Source organism: Hyaena hyaena, unplaced genomic scaffold (assembly GCF_003009895.1).
Source record: "Hyaena hyaena isolate Hyena2069 unplaced genomic scaffold, ASM300989v1 scaffold_56, whole genome shotgun sequence".
Taxonomy (NCBI): domain Eukaryota; kingdom Metazoa; phylum Chordata; class Mammalia; order Carnivora; family Hyaenidae; genus Hyaena; species Hyaena hyaena.
The window spans coordinates 3282275-3301299 of NW_024080688.1; the positions used below are offsets into that span (position 1 = coordinate 3282275).

The following is a 19025-nucleotide window of genomic DNA, read 5'->3' on the forward strand; positions in this document are numbered from 1 at the left end:
AGAATGCAACCCTGCCAACACCTTGATTTTAGAGCTTGTGACCTCCAGAATTGTAACACGATAAATGTGTGCTGTTTTTAAGCCATTAAATTTGTGGTGATTTGTTACAGCAGCAAGAGGGAACTAATACAGACTAGAAAGGTGGCCCTGGTGAGCACTGGGGGAGGAATGTCCCAGGCAGAGGGAAGAGCAAGTGCAAAGGCCCTGAGTCTGGACCAAGGAGGCCAGTGTGGCTGGAGCAAGGTGAGCATGAGCAGGTGTGGAAGGAGAAGAGGCCAGAAGCCAGTGGGGGTCAGATTGCGACAGATGGGGAAGGCCTGGTGGAGTCTGGATTATATCCTAAGCCACAATTGGAAGTCTTTGAAGACTTTGAGCAATTCTGGTGTCTCCAGGCTCTAAAAAATCAGAGGTATTCCCCAAAGAGGATGTACAGAGGGCCAACAAGCACATAAAAAGATACTCAACATCATTAGTCATTAGGGAAATGCAAATCACAATAACGACATACCATTCACACCTGCTCAGATGGCTAGAAGTGACAAGACAGATAATAACAAGTGTTGGAGGGGACATGGAGAAATTGGAACCCTCATATATCGCTGGAGGGATTGTAAAATGGTGCGGCTAATATCGAAAACAATCTGGTACTTCCTCGAAAGGTTAAATGTAGAGTTACCATATGACTCAGTAATTCCAGCCCTACGTAACCACCAAGGGAAATGAAAACATATGTCTACATAAAAACTTGTACCCAAGTATGCACAGAAGCATTATTCCTAACAGCCAAAAAGAGGAAAGAACCCAAATGTTAACCCCATTAACTGGTGAATGGATAATAAACATTATTCAGTAATAAAAAGAAATTAGGCATTCACACATGGTACGCCACAGAGGAGACTTGAACACTAACGCTATATGAAAGAAGCTAGTCACCAAGGACTACACATCATATGATTCCATTTATACGAAATGTCCAGAATAGGTAAGGCCCAAAGCTGAGGAAAATGAGAGGTGTGTGGCGGGAACATTGGAGATGACAATAAAGGGGTACAGGGTTTCTTTTGGGGGCAATGAATATGTAAGATTAACTGTCGAGATGGATATCTAACTCTGCATAGACTAAACGCCATTGAATTGTACACTTTGGATGGGTGAATTGCATAGCATGCGGATTATATCTGAATAAAGTGGTTTTAAAGAGTCACAGGTGAGGAGCAGCCGGGTGGCTCAGTTGGTTAAGTGTCTGACTCTCGATCTTGGCTCAAGTCATGATCTCACGGTTGATGAGTTCCAGCCCCACATCAGGCTTGGCCTTGGCAGTGAGGAGCCTGCTTGGGACTCTCTCCCTCTCTGTCTTCTCCTCCCCTGCTCACACTCTCTCTCTCAGAATACACAAATTTTAATTAAAAAAAATAAAAAGTTGACAATAAACTATTTAAGGGAAAAAAAGAATAAATAAATAAATAAATAAATAAAATGACAATAAACTATTTAAGGAAAAAAAAGAATAAAAAAAGTCACAGGTGTACCTTCTAAATATCTTAGGAAAAGAAGGTCCTAAGTGTTTACCGTGAAGGGCAACATGAAAAACAAACAAATGACAACAACAACAACAAAAAAAAAACTAGAGGGAGCGTCTTATGCAAAATTTGTCCAGTGCCCAGGAAACATTCAAAGTAGGTAAGTGACAGGTAATTGGAACAAAGGAACAGTCAGGAAAATCAGGTAATGGACTTTCTCAGAGGTGTCCCGACATGTCAGCAGGGATTGCCTCCGGGAAGAGGGCTGGGAAGGCTGAAGACCAGCAAGAGGAATGACGTTTACCTTCCTCTCCGCCCCTCTTGTTTTATTTACATGTATAAGTGTATGTGTTGCTTTTTCCATTAAAAATAGTTAATAGGGGCACCTGGGTGGCTCAGTCGGTTAAGCGTCCGACTTCGGCTCGGGTCATGATCTCACAGTTCGTGGGTTCGAGCCCCGCGTCGGGCTCTGTGCTGACTGCCAGCTCAGAGCCTGCAGCCTGTTTCAGATTCTGTGTCTCTCTCTCTGACCCTCCCCTGCTCACGCTGTCTCTCTCTCTCTCTCTCTCTCTCTCTCTCTCTCTCAGAAATAAATAAAACATTTTTAAAAAATAGTTCATTAAAAAACAAACTAAAAGTAAAACCTAAATCCAGGTTGCTAAAGAGCACTGCTTGGCAAGGAGAAATACCTGAAAACTTTAAGTGAAAAAAAAGCATGCTATTAGAATGTGCAAAATGATACAATGTTTGAAAAATGCATGCACAAAAATACATTTATTATTATATACCAGGACGTATAAATCACATAGCACTCTGCTAGCACACAGGAAGAAGGCAACAAAGCTTGTTCCTGTTTATTATTATCATTATTATTATATTAGCATCCAGATAAGAATGGTTATCCCTGAGGGGTGAGCTAATCTTTGTTTCCTACAGTGCTTTTCAACAAGCATGTATTACTTTTGTTACTGGTTTAAAGTGGGGTTTCTGGATCTGAGCACTACTGACACTTTGGACCTGATAATTCTACGTGGGGGGGGGGAGGGGGCTGTCCTGTGCGATGTAGGACGTTTAGTGGCATCCCTGGCCTTCACTCACTGCATGCCCCCAGCTGTGACAACCAAAAATGTCTCCAGAAGACATTTGTTTCCTAGGGGGCAGCATCCCCTCTGGTTGAAAACCACTAGGTTAAAATGCATATTATTTGCTCAAACTGATGGACAATACATACATGTTCATTTTATTACTATTCTTTCAATTATATATATATGTACACAACATATATATATATATAAATTCGAAAGAAAATATAGAGATTATTTTAAAAATAAAGTGGTACCAGTTACATTGACTTCAGACATAAACATAGTGATTGTTAATACTTCCTTATTACTCACAAGAATCTGACACTTAAGTGTCAGGTGTCTTTTATGTAATTTTCATTACTCACAAGAACCTCCGGTTTACAGATTAAGAAGCGGAGGCTCGGAGAAGTGGAGCAGCTTGTGCGGAGTGGCCAGCAGGCAGGAGCTGGCGCCTGCAACGCCAGCAGACCTCCGCTGGGGAGCGAGCACCGCAGGCGCGCGTCCCCCGCCCGTGCCAGGCCCTGGGATCAAGTTCAAACACACCGAGGAGTTTAGCAACCCTTTAGCAACGCCACGCCCGCAGGCAATTTGCTCTATCTCTCAACCCGTCTGTAAAATGGGGGAAGAGAAACACGTACTTGGTAAGCCCCCGTGGGAATTCGGAGAGCCAAGCCGAGCCGTGCCTGCATCCGGGCGGGACGCACACAGTAAGCGCACAGTAACTGCTGATAGCTATTAGGATAAGCTCGACCGTAAACGGCCAAGTCGAGCCAGACACTACCGAGCGACAGATGAACAAGAGAAATCTTCAAAGATCATCTAACACCTTCCGGACGATCCCCGTGGTAGTGGCGAGGGGCGGGGGTGTCCAGCTGGGGGCGAGGACGCACGGCGAGGCTCCGGGCCGGAACGGCGGGCAGCCCTGGGTTCGGGGCCCACGGAAACCGGGCCGGGCCGCGGGCTCGGCGGCGGGGTCGCCAGGGGGCCACTCACCGAACTGCATCCAGTCCCACTCGCTGAGCGTGTCCATGTTGCGGCACAGGTCGTCCAGCACCCAGGCGGGCAGCTGGTAGATGTAGCAGGCCATGGCTGGGCTCCGGGGCCCGGCGGGCAGGCTCGCGGGCGACTGGGGCAGCGGCGCGGAGACCCGGCTTCTCCACCCCGGGGGGCGGGGGCGGGGGCGGGGGGCGGGCGGGCCCCGGCGGCCAGCCCCCTCCTCCGGGGAAGTGGGCGGGCCGCGCGCTCCGCACCACCGCCCCCAGCGGCCGCTCGCCGCGCGACGTCGCCCCACCTGCTGGAGCGACCGGGGGCGGACCGAGCAGGCTCCGAGCGGGCAGCCGAAAGCGAGGCCGGGAGCGCGGCGGGAACGCGCTCAGGGACACACGAGGACTTCGGTGGCCGTCCCGGGAGGCCTGCCGACTCCAGGCTCGGTGCTTTGGGCGCTCCGCCACCTAGAATTCATTCCATAGGTGTTCTGTTAATTACCTGCTATAGGGCAGGTACTGTTCAAGGTGCTGGAGATACAGGAGTGGAGAAACCCTACAAACTTCCTTGCTATCATGGGACTTAAAATCCAGATGGTGGGAGGAGAAAACTAATGATAAGTGATAAAAGTATGTAATCAGTAAGTCATGAGGTGTGTTAAAAGGTAATAAGTGCTGGGGCACCTGGGTGGCTCAGCCGGTTAAGCGTCCGGCTTCGGCTCAGGTCCTGATCTCACAGTCTGTGGGTTCGAGCCCCGCGTCGGGCTCTGTGCTGACAGCTCAGAGCCTGGAGCCTGTCTTCGGATTCTATGTCTCCCTCTCTCTCTGACCCTCCCCTGCTCACGCTGTCTCTCTCTCTCTCTCTCTCAAAAATAAATAAAACATTAAAAAACTTTTTTTAATAAAAAAATAAAAAGGTAATAAGTACTACTGTAAAAAAAAAAGAGAAAGGGAAGTTGGTTAAGGGGAATTAGGCATTGAAAGCAAGCAGGGGGCGGACTCTGTTAAACAGGGTAGTCAAGATAGACTTTATCATAAAAACGGTTAGTGTTTATTGAGCAGCTACTATGTGGTAGGCACTGTTCTAGGTGCTGGCAGTACCTGAGGAAAAAAAGGACAAAATCCATGCCCTGGAGGAAGACAGACAATAAGCAGAGAAATGCTAAGTAAGTAAATACCTTAGCACTGTAGAAGATGATAGGTAACATTAGAGAATAAAAGCAGAGTATGATGAAAGAGAGTGGGGGTGGCTCATTGAACTATTTATGATCTTAGAAGGTAATAAATCTTAATGGGGAAAAACAGAATAAGAGGGATTTCAGGGCAATAAACTATTTGTAAAAAAAAAAAAAAAAGAGGGATTTCAGGGCAAACTGAATTATTAAGTAGGGTGGGAGGAGAACTTATACTAGTAGTGGCTAGTACTTATTGATCATTTACAATGTGCAGACTTCACCTAGGTTATTTTGCCTGCTCCTCTTAATGACCCTATTAGGTAGGTGTGGTTACTACCGCCTTCTACAGATGAGGAAACCGAAGCACAGAGAGGTTAGGTAAGTTGCCAAGTATCATACAGGTACAAGTGACAGAGCTGGGATTTGAACCCAAACGGTCTGACCACTGGCTACAAACTCCACCTTATTATAATAACTACCATCTATCTACACCTATCATGTGCTCTGCATAAATCGTTTTCTGTAATTCTCATAAGCATATGCTAAGAGATACGTATTATCCTTTTTTGTTGAGAGCATGTGCGCGTGCACATACTCAAGTAGAGGGAGGGACAGAGGGAGAAGTAGAGAGAATCTCAAGCAGGCTCCATGCCCACCACAGAGCCCCATGGGGGGCTTGATCTCACAACCATGAGATCATGACCTGAGCTGAAATCAAGAGTCAGATGCTTAACCAACTGAGCCACCCAGACACTCCAGTATTATTGCCCCCCTTTTTTAATGTTTTATTTATTTCTGAGAGAGAGAGAGAGAGAGAGAGAGCAGGGGAGGGTCAGAGAGAGAGGGAGACACAGAATCTGAAACAGGCTCCAGGCTCTGAGCTAGCTGTCACACAGAGCCCTACACGGGGCTCGAACCCATGAACCCTGAGATCATGACCTGAGCCGAAGTCGGACGCTTAACCGACTGAGCCACCCAGGCGCCCCTATTATCCCCTTTCTTTACACAGAAATAGAGAGGTTCCAAGAGATTAGGCAACATCAGTGAGGGCAGATAAACTAGAGTTCCACCTTGTGGCCATAAGCTTCAGGCTGCAGAAGAAGGAAACTGAAAGGAAAGTGAGTCATGGGGACAAGCCTTGGTTCCGCCACCAACAGGTTTTGTGTCCCTGGACAACCCATTTCACTTCTCGAACCTTGCTTTCCACATCTGTAAAATGGCACTAATGATTTCAGTTGCCTAGAGCTGTGAGCTAGAGAAGTGGATTAAAGCAACTTACACAGCCCATGTAGAATGCCTCCTACAAGTCTTTCTTGTCCAGAGAATAGACTCGAAAGATGGTGGCTGCCATTGATAATATTGAAAAAAGCTCTGGGAAGAGTGCTTCCACAATCCATCAAAGGACAGAGGATCAAAGGACATCAAACTCACTTTTTAAAGAAAACCAAAGGAAAAAGCATCCACCGCCTTAGAATTCTATCTGGATACAAGGCCTAGCTTTCTCTTTTGTAAGCTGCATATCCTACCCTAACCACTTCGGAGGATTGGTGGGAAGCTTACATGGACCTCCAAATGCTTGGGATAAAGAGTAAAGTACTTAGCCCAGTAAAGAGCTGATTTCATGCGAGTCTGCCCCTTGGATGTTGGAACTGAGGCACGCTCCAGTGTTCTGTGACTGCTTTTCAGGGGAAGTCCTGTGTTTCAGCAGTGGTTGAAGGTAGAATTGAATGGGAAAGCACCTACTTCCCAGGGCATAGATGCTCTTCTTTCTCTCACTGTTTCTGCTTGCAGAGTCCTCTGCCTGCCCCTCCCTCTCTTTTGCAAGCACAGAGCATCGGTCTTCGTAGCTTTCCTCCCTTAGTGCCACGGGGCCTCTTCCCCTGGATGGGGCTTTGAGACCATAGGAGACCTGCATTCAGCCTTGGCTAGTCCAGGACAGACAAGCCCCCCAAATTCCTCTCTCTGCTATTTCCTTGGGCTCTTGGCAAGTTTCCCTCGCATCCCACCCTCAGGGCTTATAGTCTGAGCCCTAGGATTTTCTCCTCCAGAGAGATCTTAGTAGTTCAGGACCTGAGCAGATCCTCTTAGGGGCACATCTTGGTCCCCATTCTTTAGAAAAAATTCTTCAAAGCAAGCTCTTTGTTATTACTAATCGAGCTGCCACTCACCTACCAAATACCAGGCATTTACCATACATTATTTGGTATCCTCACAACAACCCTATAGGGTAGGGTTGTTCCCATTCTACTGAAGAGAAAACTGAGGCATAAGTCAGTGTAACTTAGCCAAGTCAAACTGGCCAAGTGACAGGATTCAACCCAATCCTGACTCTTCTACTCTATAATACTGCCTTGCCACAAAGAGAAACTTCCTTTGATCCTGCACAGTTCATTTCTTCCCCTAATTACGTCATTCCCTACCACAATCAGCTGAACTGTTATTGAGGCTGAATGCAATTAATTATAAAATTAGGTCATTATGTCATTTTGACCTATTCACATTTAATTACCTTTAACAGACTGCACCTGCCCAGCCTGGCCTCCGCAGAGCGACTCCGTTGTTCTGCACTGGCAGTTTAAAAAGCTTCCCAGGTAGTTCTATTGATGGGCAGGCAGCGTTGAGAAGCAGTGTTTTATCACGAAGTTGGGATGGGAAAGAAGATTGTTGATAGGGGATTAACAATAACAAAGCTTCTCTGTGTACTTTGCACATTTTCTTTCTAATAAAAATACCTTCGCTGGTTTTTCTGATAGTACGTGATCCTTCTCGAGAATAGGTAACCTTAAAAATAAAACTGTCAGGGGCACCTGGGTGGCTCAGTCGGTTCAGCGTCCGACTTCGGCTTAGGTCATGATCTCATGGTTGGTGGGTTCGAGCCCCGCGTTGGGCTCTGTGCTGACTGCCAGCTCAGAGCCTGCAACCTGTTTCAGAGTCTGTGTCTCCCTCTCTCTCTGACCCTCCCCTGCTCACGCTGTCTCTCTCTCTCTCTCTCCTAGGAATAAATAAGAAATATTTTAAAGAAAGAAAAGGAAAACCTTTTTTTCTCCTACTGGGATGCGAAAGTAGCAGAGTTGCAAGGTCCGTCTCTTCCTGTGGGTGTGCAACTGATCAGGAGTGGTAGGGTGTGAGAGCTCCCCCTACCGGCCTCCTGACTCCATTTTCGTGAGTTTTCCCTGGACTAATTTTCAGAGTGAATTGAGGAGAAAACCAGTACTAGTCTCTCCAACTCTTGGGTAACAAAACAAACAAACAAAAACAGTTCTACCTTCTCCTCTATGTTTCTCCTTTACTTTTACACAGAACACTTAACTTTTGACACTTCTGGTCACCAAATGTGGAGGGATTCCGCACAAGGAATTCTCCGCAATGCCGGCTGAGGGTGCTGCAACTCAAGTCACTTCTAACACTGTCTACCTGGAGACAGATCACGGGCTCATTCCCACAAAACTGTCCCCACCCTACTTCAGATGTGGACGGCAAGGTCACTCATCACTTCTGTCCTACTTGGCTACAGATAGGAGGTTCCCATGACCCCCCCCCCCAACCTTGGGTTCAATTCATTTACTAGAAGGGCTCACAGAACTCAAGGAAACACTTATTTTTTTTTTTTAAATGTTTTTTATTTATTTCTAGGAGAGAGAGAGAGACAGCATGAGCAGGGGAGGGTCAGAGAGAGAGGGAGTCACAGACTGAAACAGGATCCAGGCTCAGAGCTGGCAGTCAGCACAGAGCCAGACAAGGGGCAAGAACCCACAAACCGCGAGATCATGACCAAAGCGAAAGTCGGACGCTTAACCGACTAAGCCACCCAGGCGCCCCTCAAGGAAACACTTATATTTATCAGTTTTTAAAAAGATACAGAGGCGCCTGGGTGGCTTGGTCTGTTAAGCCTCCGACTCTTGATTTTGGCTCAAGTCACGATCTCTCGGCTTGTGAGATCGAGCCCCACATGGGGCTCTGTGCTTGGGATTCTCTCTCCCTCTCTCTGCCCCTCACCTGCTCCCTGTTGCGTGTGTGCTCCCTGTCTCAAAATAAATAAATAAACTTTATGGATGAATAAAGGATACGAATGGACAACCAGGTGAAGAGATACGTAGGGTGCAGGGCTTCTGCGCCCACGGGGTTGGGTGCATCACCCTCCCAGTCTGGAGGAGTTCACTGCCCTGGAAGCTCTTAAACCCCTACGGCTGGGGTTTTATGGAGGCTTCCACAGAGGCAGGACCAATTATTAACTCTATTTCCATCCCCTCTGCCCTCTCTACAGAAGCAGAGGATGGGGCAGAGCTGAAAATTCCAAGCGTCTAATCATGACTTGGTATATCTTTTGGTGACCAGCCTCCAGCCAGGAGCCATTCCGAAGCCTACTTAGAGTTGCTTCAGTAGAACAAAAGATGCTCCTAGTGCTTTATCACTTAGGAATTTACCAGGGTTTTAGGAACTATGTGCCAGGAACCAGGGGTAGAAGTCAATATATTTTATGAACACACACACACACACACACACACACGCACAGACGGACAGAAGGAGGGTGGGAGAAAGAGAATGAACACCTTCCCTCCTTCTCTTTATTTGGCCAATCTCCTATCGATGTACCTTTATTTTCAGTACTGGAGTCTGTTCCAGAGGCGTCTGCTTTCTCATCTGCAGGAGAGGTAAGATGGTCCTAAAGGCTGTCGAGGAAAACCACAAACCAGTATTGGAAAACTGCGGCCCCAGGGGCACACCCAGCCGCCCTCACAACTCCTCCCCCGTCCCTCTAGTTGATCCAGGACAGGGTATTCCTGACCTGCTAGAACCGTCCTCACATTGCCAGCATTCCTGCATTGGACCTAAAGGTGAAGAATGTCAGCTCGCGCCACTCCCCCTCCAGCACGGTGCCACTAAGCTCTGCCTTGACCAAGGAGCTGTCCTTCCGTTTATCTGAATCAGATAAGATGGTTCGCTATGATTTCGTTTGGTTCTTACAGCAGCCTGAGCTCTGCTAACATTTGTGGGGCGCACGCAGGACTCTAAGACTCAACTTTTCCCAAGTGGCACAAGGCAGTCTTCTGCGTTTTCTGCCTGAAGAATAAAGAGAGCATATTGCTATTTCTTTGTATGTTAAGCTGACATACTTTCCTAGGTTTCATGTTCCAATTTTTTTTTTTTTTTAAGATTTTTAAGTAGGGACACCTGAGGCGCTCAGGGAGTTGACTGTCCAACTCTTGATTTCAGCTCAGGTCAAAAATTCACATCGGTGCTCACATGTCAAGAGTGCAAAACACTGCTACCTATTTCATACCCTTAGGGTGTTGATTTCTAGGGCAGTGCCTGTCCTTTCATAATGTTCTCTGATAGAATATCATAGAATAAGCACTGATAGAACAGTGACCGCTTAGCTTTTCTCTTCTTTTTTTAAAAAAAATAGACTTTTTAAAAAAATTTTTTTAATGTTTTATTTATTTCTAGGAGAGAGAGAGACAGCGTGAGCAGGGGAGGGTCAGAGAGAGAGGGAGTCACAGACTGAAACAGGCTCCAGGCTCTGAGCTGGCAGTCAGCACAGAGCCCGACGCGGGGCTCGAGCCCACGAACCGTGAGATCGTGACCTAAGCGAAAGTCGGACGCTTAACCGACTAAGCCACCCAGGCGCCCCATAAAAAAAAAATAGACTTTAAAGTCACAGCATAATTGGGGCACCTGGGTGGCTTAGTCGGTAAAGCTCCGACTTCCGCTCAGGTCATGATCTCACGGTTCGTGGGTTCGAGCCCCGCGTTGGATTCTGTGCTGACGGCTCGAGCCTGAGAGCCTGCTTTGGATTCTGTGTCTCCCTCTCTCGCCGCCCCTCCCCCCCGTTCATGCTCTGCCTCCGTCTCTCTCAAAAATAAACAAACATTAAAAAAAATTTTTTTTAATCATAGCATAATTAAGAGGAAGGTAGAGGGATTTCCATCCATCTCCTGCCCCCACGCATGCAAAGCTTCCCCCATGATCAACCTCCCCACCAATGTGGTACCTTTGTTACAACTGATGAACCCTCACTGCCTTGTAATTATCACCCCGAGTCCATAGTTTACTTTAGGGTTCATTCGTGGTGCTGTCTAGTCCATGTTGTAAAAACTCATGTATGTACTATTAGAGGATCAGACAGAGGAGTTTCATTGCCCTAAACAAGCCCTGCGCTCTGCCTCTTCACCTCCCCCTCCCCTCCATAACCTGGCAACGTTATCTTATGACTCCGTAGTTTGGCCTTTTCCAGGTGATACAGCTGAAATCATCTACTCGGTGACCTTTTTAGTGCGGCTTCTTTCACCTGGTAATGTGCGGTCAAGTTTCCTCCATGTCTCTTCGTGGCTGACAGCTCATTTCTTTTCAGTGTTAAATAATATTCTGTCGTCTGGAGGGGCGCCTGGTGGCTCAGTCGGTTGAGCATCCGACCTTGGCTCAAGTCATGATCTCACGGTCTGTGGGTTCGAGCCCCACATCGGGCTCTGTGCTGACAGCTCAGAGCTTCAAGCCTGTTTTGGATTCTGTGTCTCCTTCTCTCTCTGCCTCTTCTCTCTCTCAAAAATGAATAAACATTAAAATACTTTTTTAAAAAACACGGTGGGAGGGCGCCTGGGTGGCTCAGTTAAGCGTCCGACTTTGGCTCAGGTCATGACCCCCCAGTTCCTGGGTTCAAGCCTACACCAGGCTCCGTGCTGACGGCTCAGAGCCTGGAGCCTGCTTCAGATTCTGTGTGTGTGTCTCTCTCTGTCCCTCCCCTGCTCGCATTCTGTCCATCTCTCTCTCTCAAAAATAAATAAATATTAAAAAATTAAAAACAACAGGGGCACCTGGGTGGCTTAGTCGGTTAAGCGTCCGACTTTCGCTTAGGTCATGATCTCACGGTTCGTGGGTTCGAGCCCCGCGTCGGGCTCTGTGCTGACTGCCAGCTCAGAGCCTGGAGCCTATTTCAGAGTCTGTGTCTCCCTCTCTCTCTGACCCTCCCCTGCTCATGCTGTCTTTGTCTCTCTCTCTCCTAGAAAGAAATAAAAATATTAAAAAAAACAATTAAAAATAACAACAACAATACAGTGGAGGCACTTGGGTGGGTCAGTCAGTTGAGTGTCCGACTCTGGGTTTCGGCTCAGGTCACAATCTTGCAGTGGGTTAGGATCCCGCATTGGGCTCTGTGCTGACAGTGCAGAGCCTGCTTGGGATTCTCTGTCTCCCTCTTTCTCTGACCCTTCCCCACTCATGCTCTCACAAAAATAAATATTTAAAAAAGTGGCAAGGGGCACCTAGGTGGCTCAGTAGGTTAAGCGTTAAGTGTCGACTCTTGATCTCAGCTCAGATCTTTTTTTTTTTTGATGTTTATTATTTTGAGACAGAGAGAGAGCATGAGCAAACAGAGGAGGGGCAGAGAGAAAGGGAGACACAGAAGCTGAAGCAGGCCCCAGGCGCTGAGCTGTCAGCACAGAACCTGATGCGGGGCTCAAACCCACGAACTGTAAGATCATGACCTGAGCTGAAGTCAGACGAGCTCAACCTGACTGAGCCACCCAGGCGCCCCACAGGTCTTTTGATGTCTGTTTGTTTATTTTGAGAGAGAAAGCACAAGTGAGGGAGGGCGAGGGGGGGAGAGAAAGAATCCCGAGCAGCCTCCATGCTCAGTGTGGAGCCCGACTTGGGGCTCCATCTCACAACTGCGAGATCAAGACCTGAACCAAAATCAAGAGTTGGACGCTTAACCGACTGGGCCACCCAGGCGCCCCTCAGCTCAGGTCTTGATCTCAGGGTCATGAGTTCAAGCCCCAGGTTGGGATCCTCACTGGGAATGAAGCCTACCTAAGATAAAATAAATAAATAAAAACAAAGTAAATAAATAAAACACGATGAAAAAGAAAGAAAAATTAAAAATTAAACATATACATACATACATAAAGTCAGGGTGGGTGGCCTGGCTGGCTCAGTAAAGCATGCGACTCTTGGTATTGGGGTTGATCTTGTTCTTGGAGCCCCATGTTGGGTGTAGAGATTACTTAAGGAAATTAAAAATAATAATAATAAAAATTTTTAAAAGGGTTGGAAAGAAAAGGGACTGAGCATGAAGCCAGCTGCTTGTGCTTGCAAAGCCTCTCCCCACGTTCAGCCTGTAGAGAAACCCAGGGCTCCCAACGGAGCCGGTATGAAATGACACCGGGACACACCCTACCGATGGTCTTTACCCAGCACCATTTAATGTCTTAAAGAACAGTTTTTGTTAAAAGTCAAAATAGGAAACATCACAGTCTCTTAAGAGCAATACATTTAATACAGGAAGATTTCAAATGAAAAACAAATTATTCATGCGACAGGGTTTCATCCTCCTGGACGACACAAAAAAAACCCCACAGCCCTCAATCTACATGTTTTCACACGAATCGCATCTGGACACAAAGACCGGTTAAAGACAAAATGAAACCAACGGTGAATCCATCCTGCAGGAGCAGACGTCCTGACACCCCCCATCCCAGCCTCAAATGAGCACGGCTGCCCACCCCCCCTGCCAGCACTTGCTTCTCCCCAGCTGCGGGGCGCTGTCGTGCTGACGCTGCTCTCAGACAGCGGGGACTGTGCTCATCGGTTAGCGCAGAAGCTACGACACCAAAAAAGTACCCTGCTGTTTATCAAAGGAAGCCCACACTAACGTCTGAAAAGGGCTTCTAATACCACGGGGAGCTGTTTAAGTTGTAAAGTCGTAACTGACAAGGCCAAGTACAAAACCGTATATTCAGTATGATTTTAAGTAGCTAAAACCCAAACCAAACCACAAGGTGCCCTCAAAGAGGCGAAACATTCAAAATGTTTAGTGGCTGTTTTCAAGTAGTGTATCTACAGTGATCTTTTTTTTTTTTCCTTTCTTTTACTTTACTATCTTTACCAAAATGTTCTCTACTGGGGGCATTTTCTTTTTAACTATTAGTTACCAAAAAAAAAAGAAGAAGACGACTGATAGAAGTACTGCATGTGAGTTCGTCAGTTTAAGTCCAGTCTGTAAGAAAGGCTTTGCACACCCGTGAGGCTGGAAAACCTTCTCAGCTACTCCGTGAGTCCGTTCCGTGCTCAGAGTAATGTCCCAGAGCGGGGGGCCGCCGCCCCCTCTCTCTCCCGGCCAGGGGCGCAGTCTCACCAGGTCCTGCCTGAGGAAAAATGCTAACCAGGCAGCCTTGTGAGCCCAGATGAACCCGAGAGCGGCTCTTCTGGGTGGTCCCCAGCGCCCCCAAACCACTGGCCCCTGGTTAAAATGCTGGCAGCATTAAAAAAAAAATAAAATGCTAAGCCAGACAGAAATGTAACGGATTTCCAAAAAGTGGCAGAAATGCCCACACTTAGCAAAAACCTGTTTGCGGTACGTTAACATTAGAATTAAACGAGAGGACAGGGATTTTCTCCCATCTTCGGTTCAGATGTCACGTTTAAAAAGAAGCGATCATCGCAGTGACTGTAGAAAGCTAATCCTGGTCTAGAAACAAGCGGAACAGCACGGCAACAGCAGCGGACCGAGAAGAGCACAAAATTTAGAAAGTTATAAAAAGTGCTTTCTATAAAAGTGGTTCCCTTTAAAACACTTGCTGACGGCACACACTGTAAGGCCCCACCTCCCCACCCCCCAAAAAAGGGCACACCTTCCCAACGCTTTCTACCAAAGTACCCACTGGTTTGTTCCTTCAACAAACACTGACTGAAGGCTCATAATGTGTGAGGCACTGGGGTCTCAACGAGAAGACAGACTTGTCCCTGCCTCAGGGACACGCGTGGCTTCTCAAAGTGGGAGGCGGACACGTCACCAACCACAACACAGCAAATGAAAAGCAGACGCCACCGCTTTCTTACAATTGGAGAATATGCTATAATTCTCACTGAATTACTTCCACAAAAGTCCTTACACACACTTTCCTGACTTAGTAGCAGGCAAAAATGCAATGACTCGGTGACCACTGGAATCCGCGTAGAAGGGGCGGGCATGAAATTACAGTCTGTGACATTTGCCCCTGCACATCACAGTGCCTGGTGAAGGCAGCTACCCTTCCTGTAAGCAATGGAGGACTTTCTCCTCCGGGAATGAGACACCTTGAATCTGAGAGTAAGTGACCAGTACTAAATGAAGACCGAGACTAGTCAGTACCACCAAAGGCTGAGACTCAGGAGTGCGAATTTGATTTCGAATCTTCCGTCTCCCCTTCCATCCGCTGGTTTTCAAAATGCTCCTGTGTCAGCCGCTCCAGGTCTTTCCGGACGTTCGGATGGTCTTCCAGATCCTCGTACAGCGACCTCACGATGTCCAGTCTCCTGTAGTTCTCGGGCTTGACGAGGCTCCGGACAACCTGGAGGCAGCGCTCCTTCAGCGTGTACACTGCAAATGCGGAAAACCAGCCCTCAGCAGCGGGCTCGGGGCAAGGCGGGAGCGGGAGGCTGTGGCGACCCCGCAACCCCTCACTACAGACGGGGCTCATGTCGGAGGGAAGAACGTGGGCACGCGCGGCAGGGGGCAACGTGACGGCCCTGACGCACGCCTCCCGGTCCACAGGACCTTGTGTAAGAACTTCCCCGTGTAAGTGGGCCGGGCGTTAATGAACCGAACGCGGCTGCGCAACGCTGCGCCAACTCCGAAGCTAAGCTGTAAGCAGCCCCGGCAACTTACTCGCAACCCCAGGGCGGTGGGACCGTGCCCTGCATCAGACTCTGCACTGAGTGTGGAAGCTGCTTAAGATCCTCTCTCTACCTCGGCCCCTCTCCCCTGCTCGCACTCTTTCTAAAATATAAAATTAAGGGGTGCCCGGTGGCTCAGTCAGTTGAGTGTCCGGCTCTTGATTTCGGGTCATGATCTCACAGTTCATGGGATCGAGCCCCGCTTTAGGCTGTAGGCTGACAGCATGGAGCCTGCTCGGGGGTTTCTCTCTCTCCTCTCTCTGCTCCTTCCCCACTAACACACGCACTCTCTCTCTCTCAAAATAAATAAACTTGTGAGCTTGAGTGGGTTAAATAACATTAACAATACAACACTAGGGATGCTCAGTTAAGCATCCAACTCTTGATTTCCACTCAGGTCATGATTTCATGGCGTAGAGCCTGCTCAAGACTCCCTCTCTCCCTCTCCTGCTGGCCCTCCCCTGCTCACGCGCGCACTCTCTCACGCTCTCGGGGGGCGAGGAAGGGGAATAAAAAGGATACAACACTAGAAGCTATGATATCTCATTCTCTGTACCTTATTCTTCTAGAAGACTCCAGGGCATAATTCTGCTCCAAGGCCAGGGAAGTGAAAATGCATTCTTAATTACATCAGATATTTTATTTATTTATTAAATTTTGTAAGTAATCTCTACCCCTAATGTGAGGCTTGAACTCACAACCCTGAGATCAAGAGTCACATGTTCTCTGGACCGAGCCAGCCAGGCACCCTGACAATCAGGTATTTTAATTCAGCTCATCTCTGACAAGCCCGGAGAGCTTCTGAGCAAGCACATCTTTGTTCCATGTAGAGTATACAAATAAATTAATTCCATTTTATTTCTAGTGGAGGAAAGGACACAGAAAGGTTGGATAACTTGACTAGCGTCCAGCAAAAACCAATAAAGGTTTGGCTCCTTCATGTGGCTTATTCTCTACTTATTACCACGGCCTTATCTTTTTATTTATGATTTAGGATCTATGGTCATTGTGGGGCTTGAACTCACGACCCTGAGATCACGAACCACATGTTTTACCCACTGAGGTCAGCCAGGCACCCCCAGCATTATCTTTTTATTAAGTTAGATAGAACCTCCGTACCTGGCAGCGTGATGTTGGCAAAAATAGGCTGTCCATCAACATTGAGAGATGGCACAAATAGTTCAGTCTGGTTAACCAGAAGCCCATCATATGTTCCTGCGTCTCGGAAAAGCCAAAGGTGACCTGTTAAAACAAGAAAAAGCTGTTATGTAGCCACACACCCATTTCCTTCATCTTCCTGGACTGATGCCGAAGTACTTGCCTCTTATGCTGCTTAAATATCTTCCTAAGCTCTTCCAGGAATATTATACCTTACTCAATCCGCACAAGAGCTCTATTTACAGATGAGAAAATAGATCTGAAAAAGCCAAGTGCTCTGCTCAAGGCAATGAGGCCAGTAAGGAAAAAAGAGCAGGTACTTGAGGCTCCAAATACAGTACCCTGTCTGCTCCCACAGTCCGAAAGCAAAGTCCGGGAATTGCGAATCACACCCAACACCGCAAACTAAAAGAACTTCACCAACTCCTTACATCTGTGCTTCTCATGAACAAGAAGATGCAAAACGATCACGTTCAGAAAAGGACACCAGACAGAATAGGGTACATTCTGTAGGAACAGACCAGACTAATCTATGGTGTGGAAAACCAAAAGAATGGTGGCCTCTGGCAGGAGGGAACTTCCTGGAGCGATGGAAATGTTCTAACCTATAGTTGGATCTAGGTGTTGTTCTATTTGTCAAAAACATACCAATCTGTAAGGTCTGTGCATTTTACTGTAAGTTATACTTGAATTGAAGAAACAAATACATTATATGCAGAGAGAGACAGAGAGAGGCAGAGAGAGGAAGAAAGCAAACCTTCCCGCCTCCAGGCCTAACAGTCCGTTTAAGGCAGGTGGAGAGTGCATCTGAATAAATACATCATGCATTCCCGGGGCACAAACATACTTGAAGATTTGGTGGGAAGTTTTAAGAAATGTAAACTGGTAAATTTTTTTTATTATGGTAAAACATACATAAAATTGACCATTTTAAGTGTACTGTTCAGTGACATTAAGCACATTCACATGGTAAGTAATTTTTAAAAATTTTACATTAAAGGCCGCCTGGGTGGTCCAATCAGTTGAGGGGCGGATTCGAGGTTTTGGCTCAGGTTATGGTCTGGCCCTCCCCACGCTCGCTCGCGCGCTCTCTCTCTCAAAATAAATAAAACTTTAAAAAAACAGATTCTCTAAACATTTTTTATATTAAATCAAGCGTAAATAAGTTTTGGAGAAAAAAAAGCAAAAATGTCGCACAAATTCTTAGATAAAATAGAAAACTAGAGAAACGCTGTCGTCTGGAAGAACTGTGTTCTCCACCGTTTAGTGTCAGGGGACGTCTGGTGTCAAAGTTTGGGAAACGTCACCGAGTACACCACTCTCAGGGCCCAACGACCCACTGCAAAGCGCTCCCTAACCGAAGCGTACACACCCCTTCCCTTCGCGGAGCCAGGGGCCGGCATCCGTTTTTGCGTTCCTCTGTCTCCGCCACTGGATTCCGTTCTCCATGCAGGACGGGGACCTGACGCGGACCCGGCCCACGGGGGACACCGGAGAATGGAAGATTCTCCCAGAGACGGACTGAGCGAACGGGCATTAGGTACCCAGCACTTTTAGGGATAAAGATACGTGTAAGGCGGGGAAGCCACCTCCGATGCAAATCATTCGGTCCTATAAAAAGGAATTGGCTGCCACTTAGTAGCAGCGTCCACCCGGATCTGTCGTAACCCCTCGGGGGCGGCAGCCGGCGTTCGCTGCGCCCCGGGACAAAGCGGGAGGCGCGGGCGGGCCGGGCCCACCTACCGCGGTAGCTGTGGATGCGGCGGCCAGTGCCGGGCGGCAGCGTCGGGTAGGGCTGCGGCTCGCCGTCGAAGTTGAGCCACACGGGCAGCACGACGCGCGGGCTGCGGTTGCAGAAGATGACCTGGGACGGCTCGCACGAGTTCACCGAGCGCAGCACCGGCCGCGGCTGCCCGGCCTCCATCTCCTCCTCGGCGCCGGGATCCTCGGGGTCGGACATTTCCGGGCCCGACTCCTCGGCGCCCGACTCCTCCCCGCCGTACTCCTCAGGGCCCACCTCCTCCGCGTCCACCTCCTCCGCCGCGGCCCCGGCCTCGTCCACGTTCCCCGCCTTCCGGGGCATTACCTCCCGGAGTCTGGACGGCCCGGGCCTCGCAGCCTCGGGATTTGTGGGCCGTACGGCGTGGGGCGGGGCGCGCGTGCGTGCGTGCGCGTCCCCGCGAGCGCGCTCTCGGTCAGGGGCGGAAGACGCTCGCGGAAATGGCCGGCTTGAGACTGCGCACGCGCAGGGGCAACCTCCAGCCGCAGGAACCGAGCCTTCGGGGTGCAGAGGCTGACGCCGGGCCGCCTCGTCCACGCGTTTCCTCCGTAAAGCGGATTCTTTTTTCGCACCGATGAGTTTCTGACACAGCATTTCCTTAGCTTCATTTATTCTCGTAAGATCTTCATGGTTTTTGCCATATTCTCCCTACCAAATGCGCTGTTATTTATTTA

At 48.3% G+C, this 19025-nt stretch overlaps 2 protein-coding genes across 2 annotated transcripts in view; both read right to left on the bottom strand.

Moving 5' to 3' along the window:
* IRAK2 (interleukin 1 receptor associated kinase 2) overlaps window positions 1-3822 on the bottom strand; it is a 58951-nt gene extending 55129 nt beyond the window's left edge. Inside the window, exon 1 of the mRNA XM_039231423.1 lies at window positions 3599-3822. Within this exon, the coding sequence (XP_039087354.1) occupies window positions 3599-3692 (94 nt within the window). The 5' untranslated portion in view covers window positions 3693-3822. The remainder of the gene's footprint in view (window positions 1-3598) is intronic.
* A 9111-nt stretch (window positions 3823-12933) lies between these two features.
* On the bottom strand, window positions 12934-18715 carry VHL (von Hippel-Lindau tumor suppressor). Its single transcript, XM_039231421.1, has 3 exons — window positions 18315-18715; window positions 16533-16655; window positions 12934-15117 (listed from the first exon to the last, which is right to left on the bottom strand). Exons 1-3 carry the CDS (start codon window positions 18652-18654, stop codon window positions 14906-14908), a joined length of 675 nt encoding a protein of 224 aa, XP_039087352.1. The 5' UTR covers window positions 18655-18715; the 3' UTR covers window positions 12934-14905.
* Between the last annotated feature and the right edge of the window lie 310 nt (window positions 18716-19025).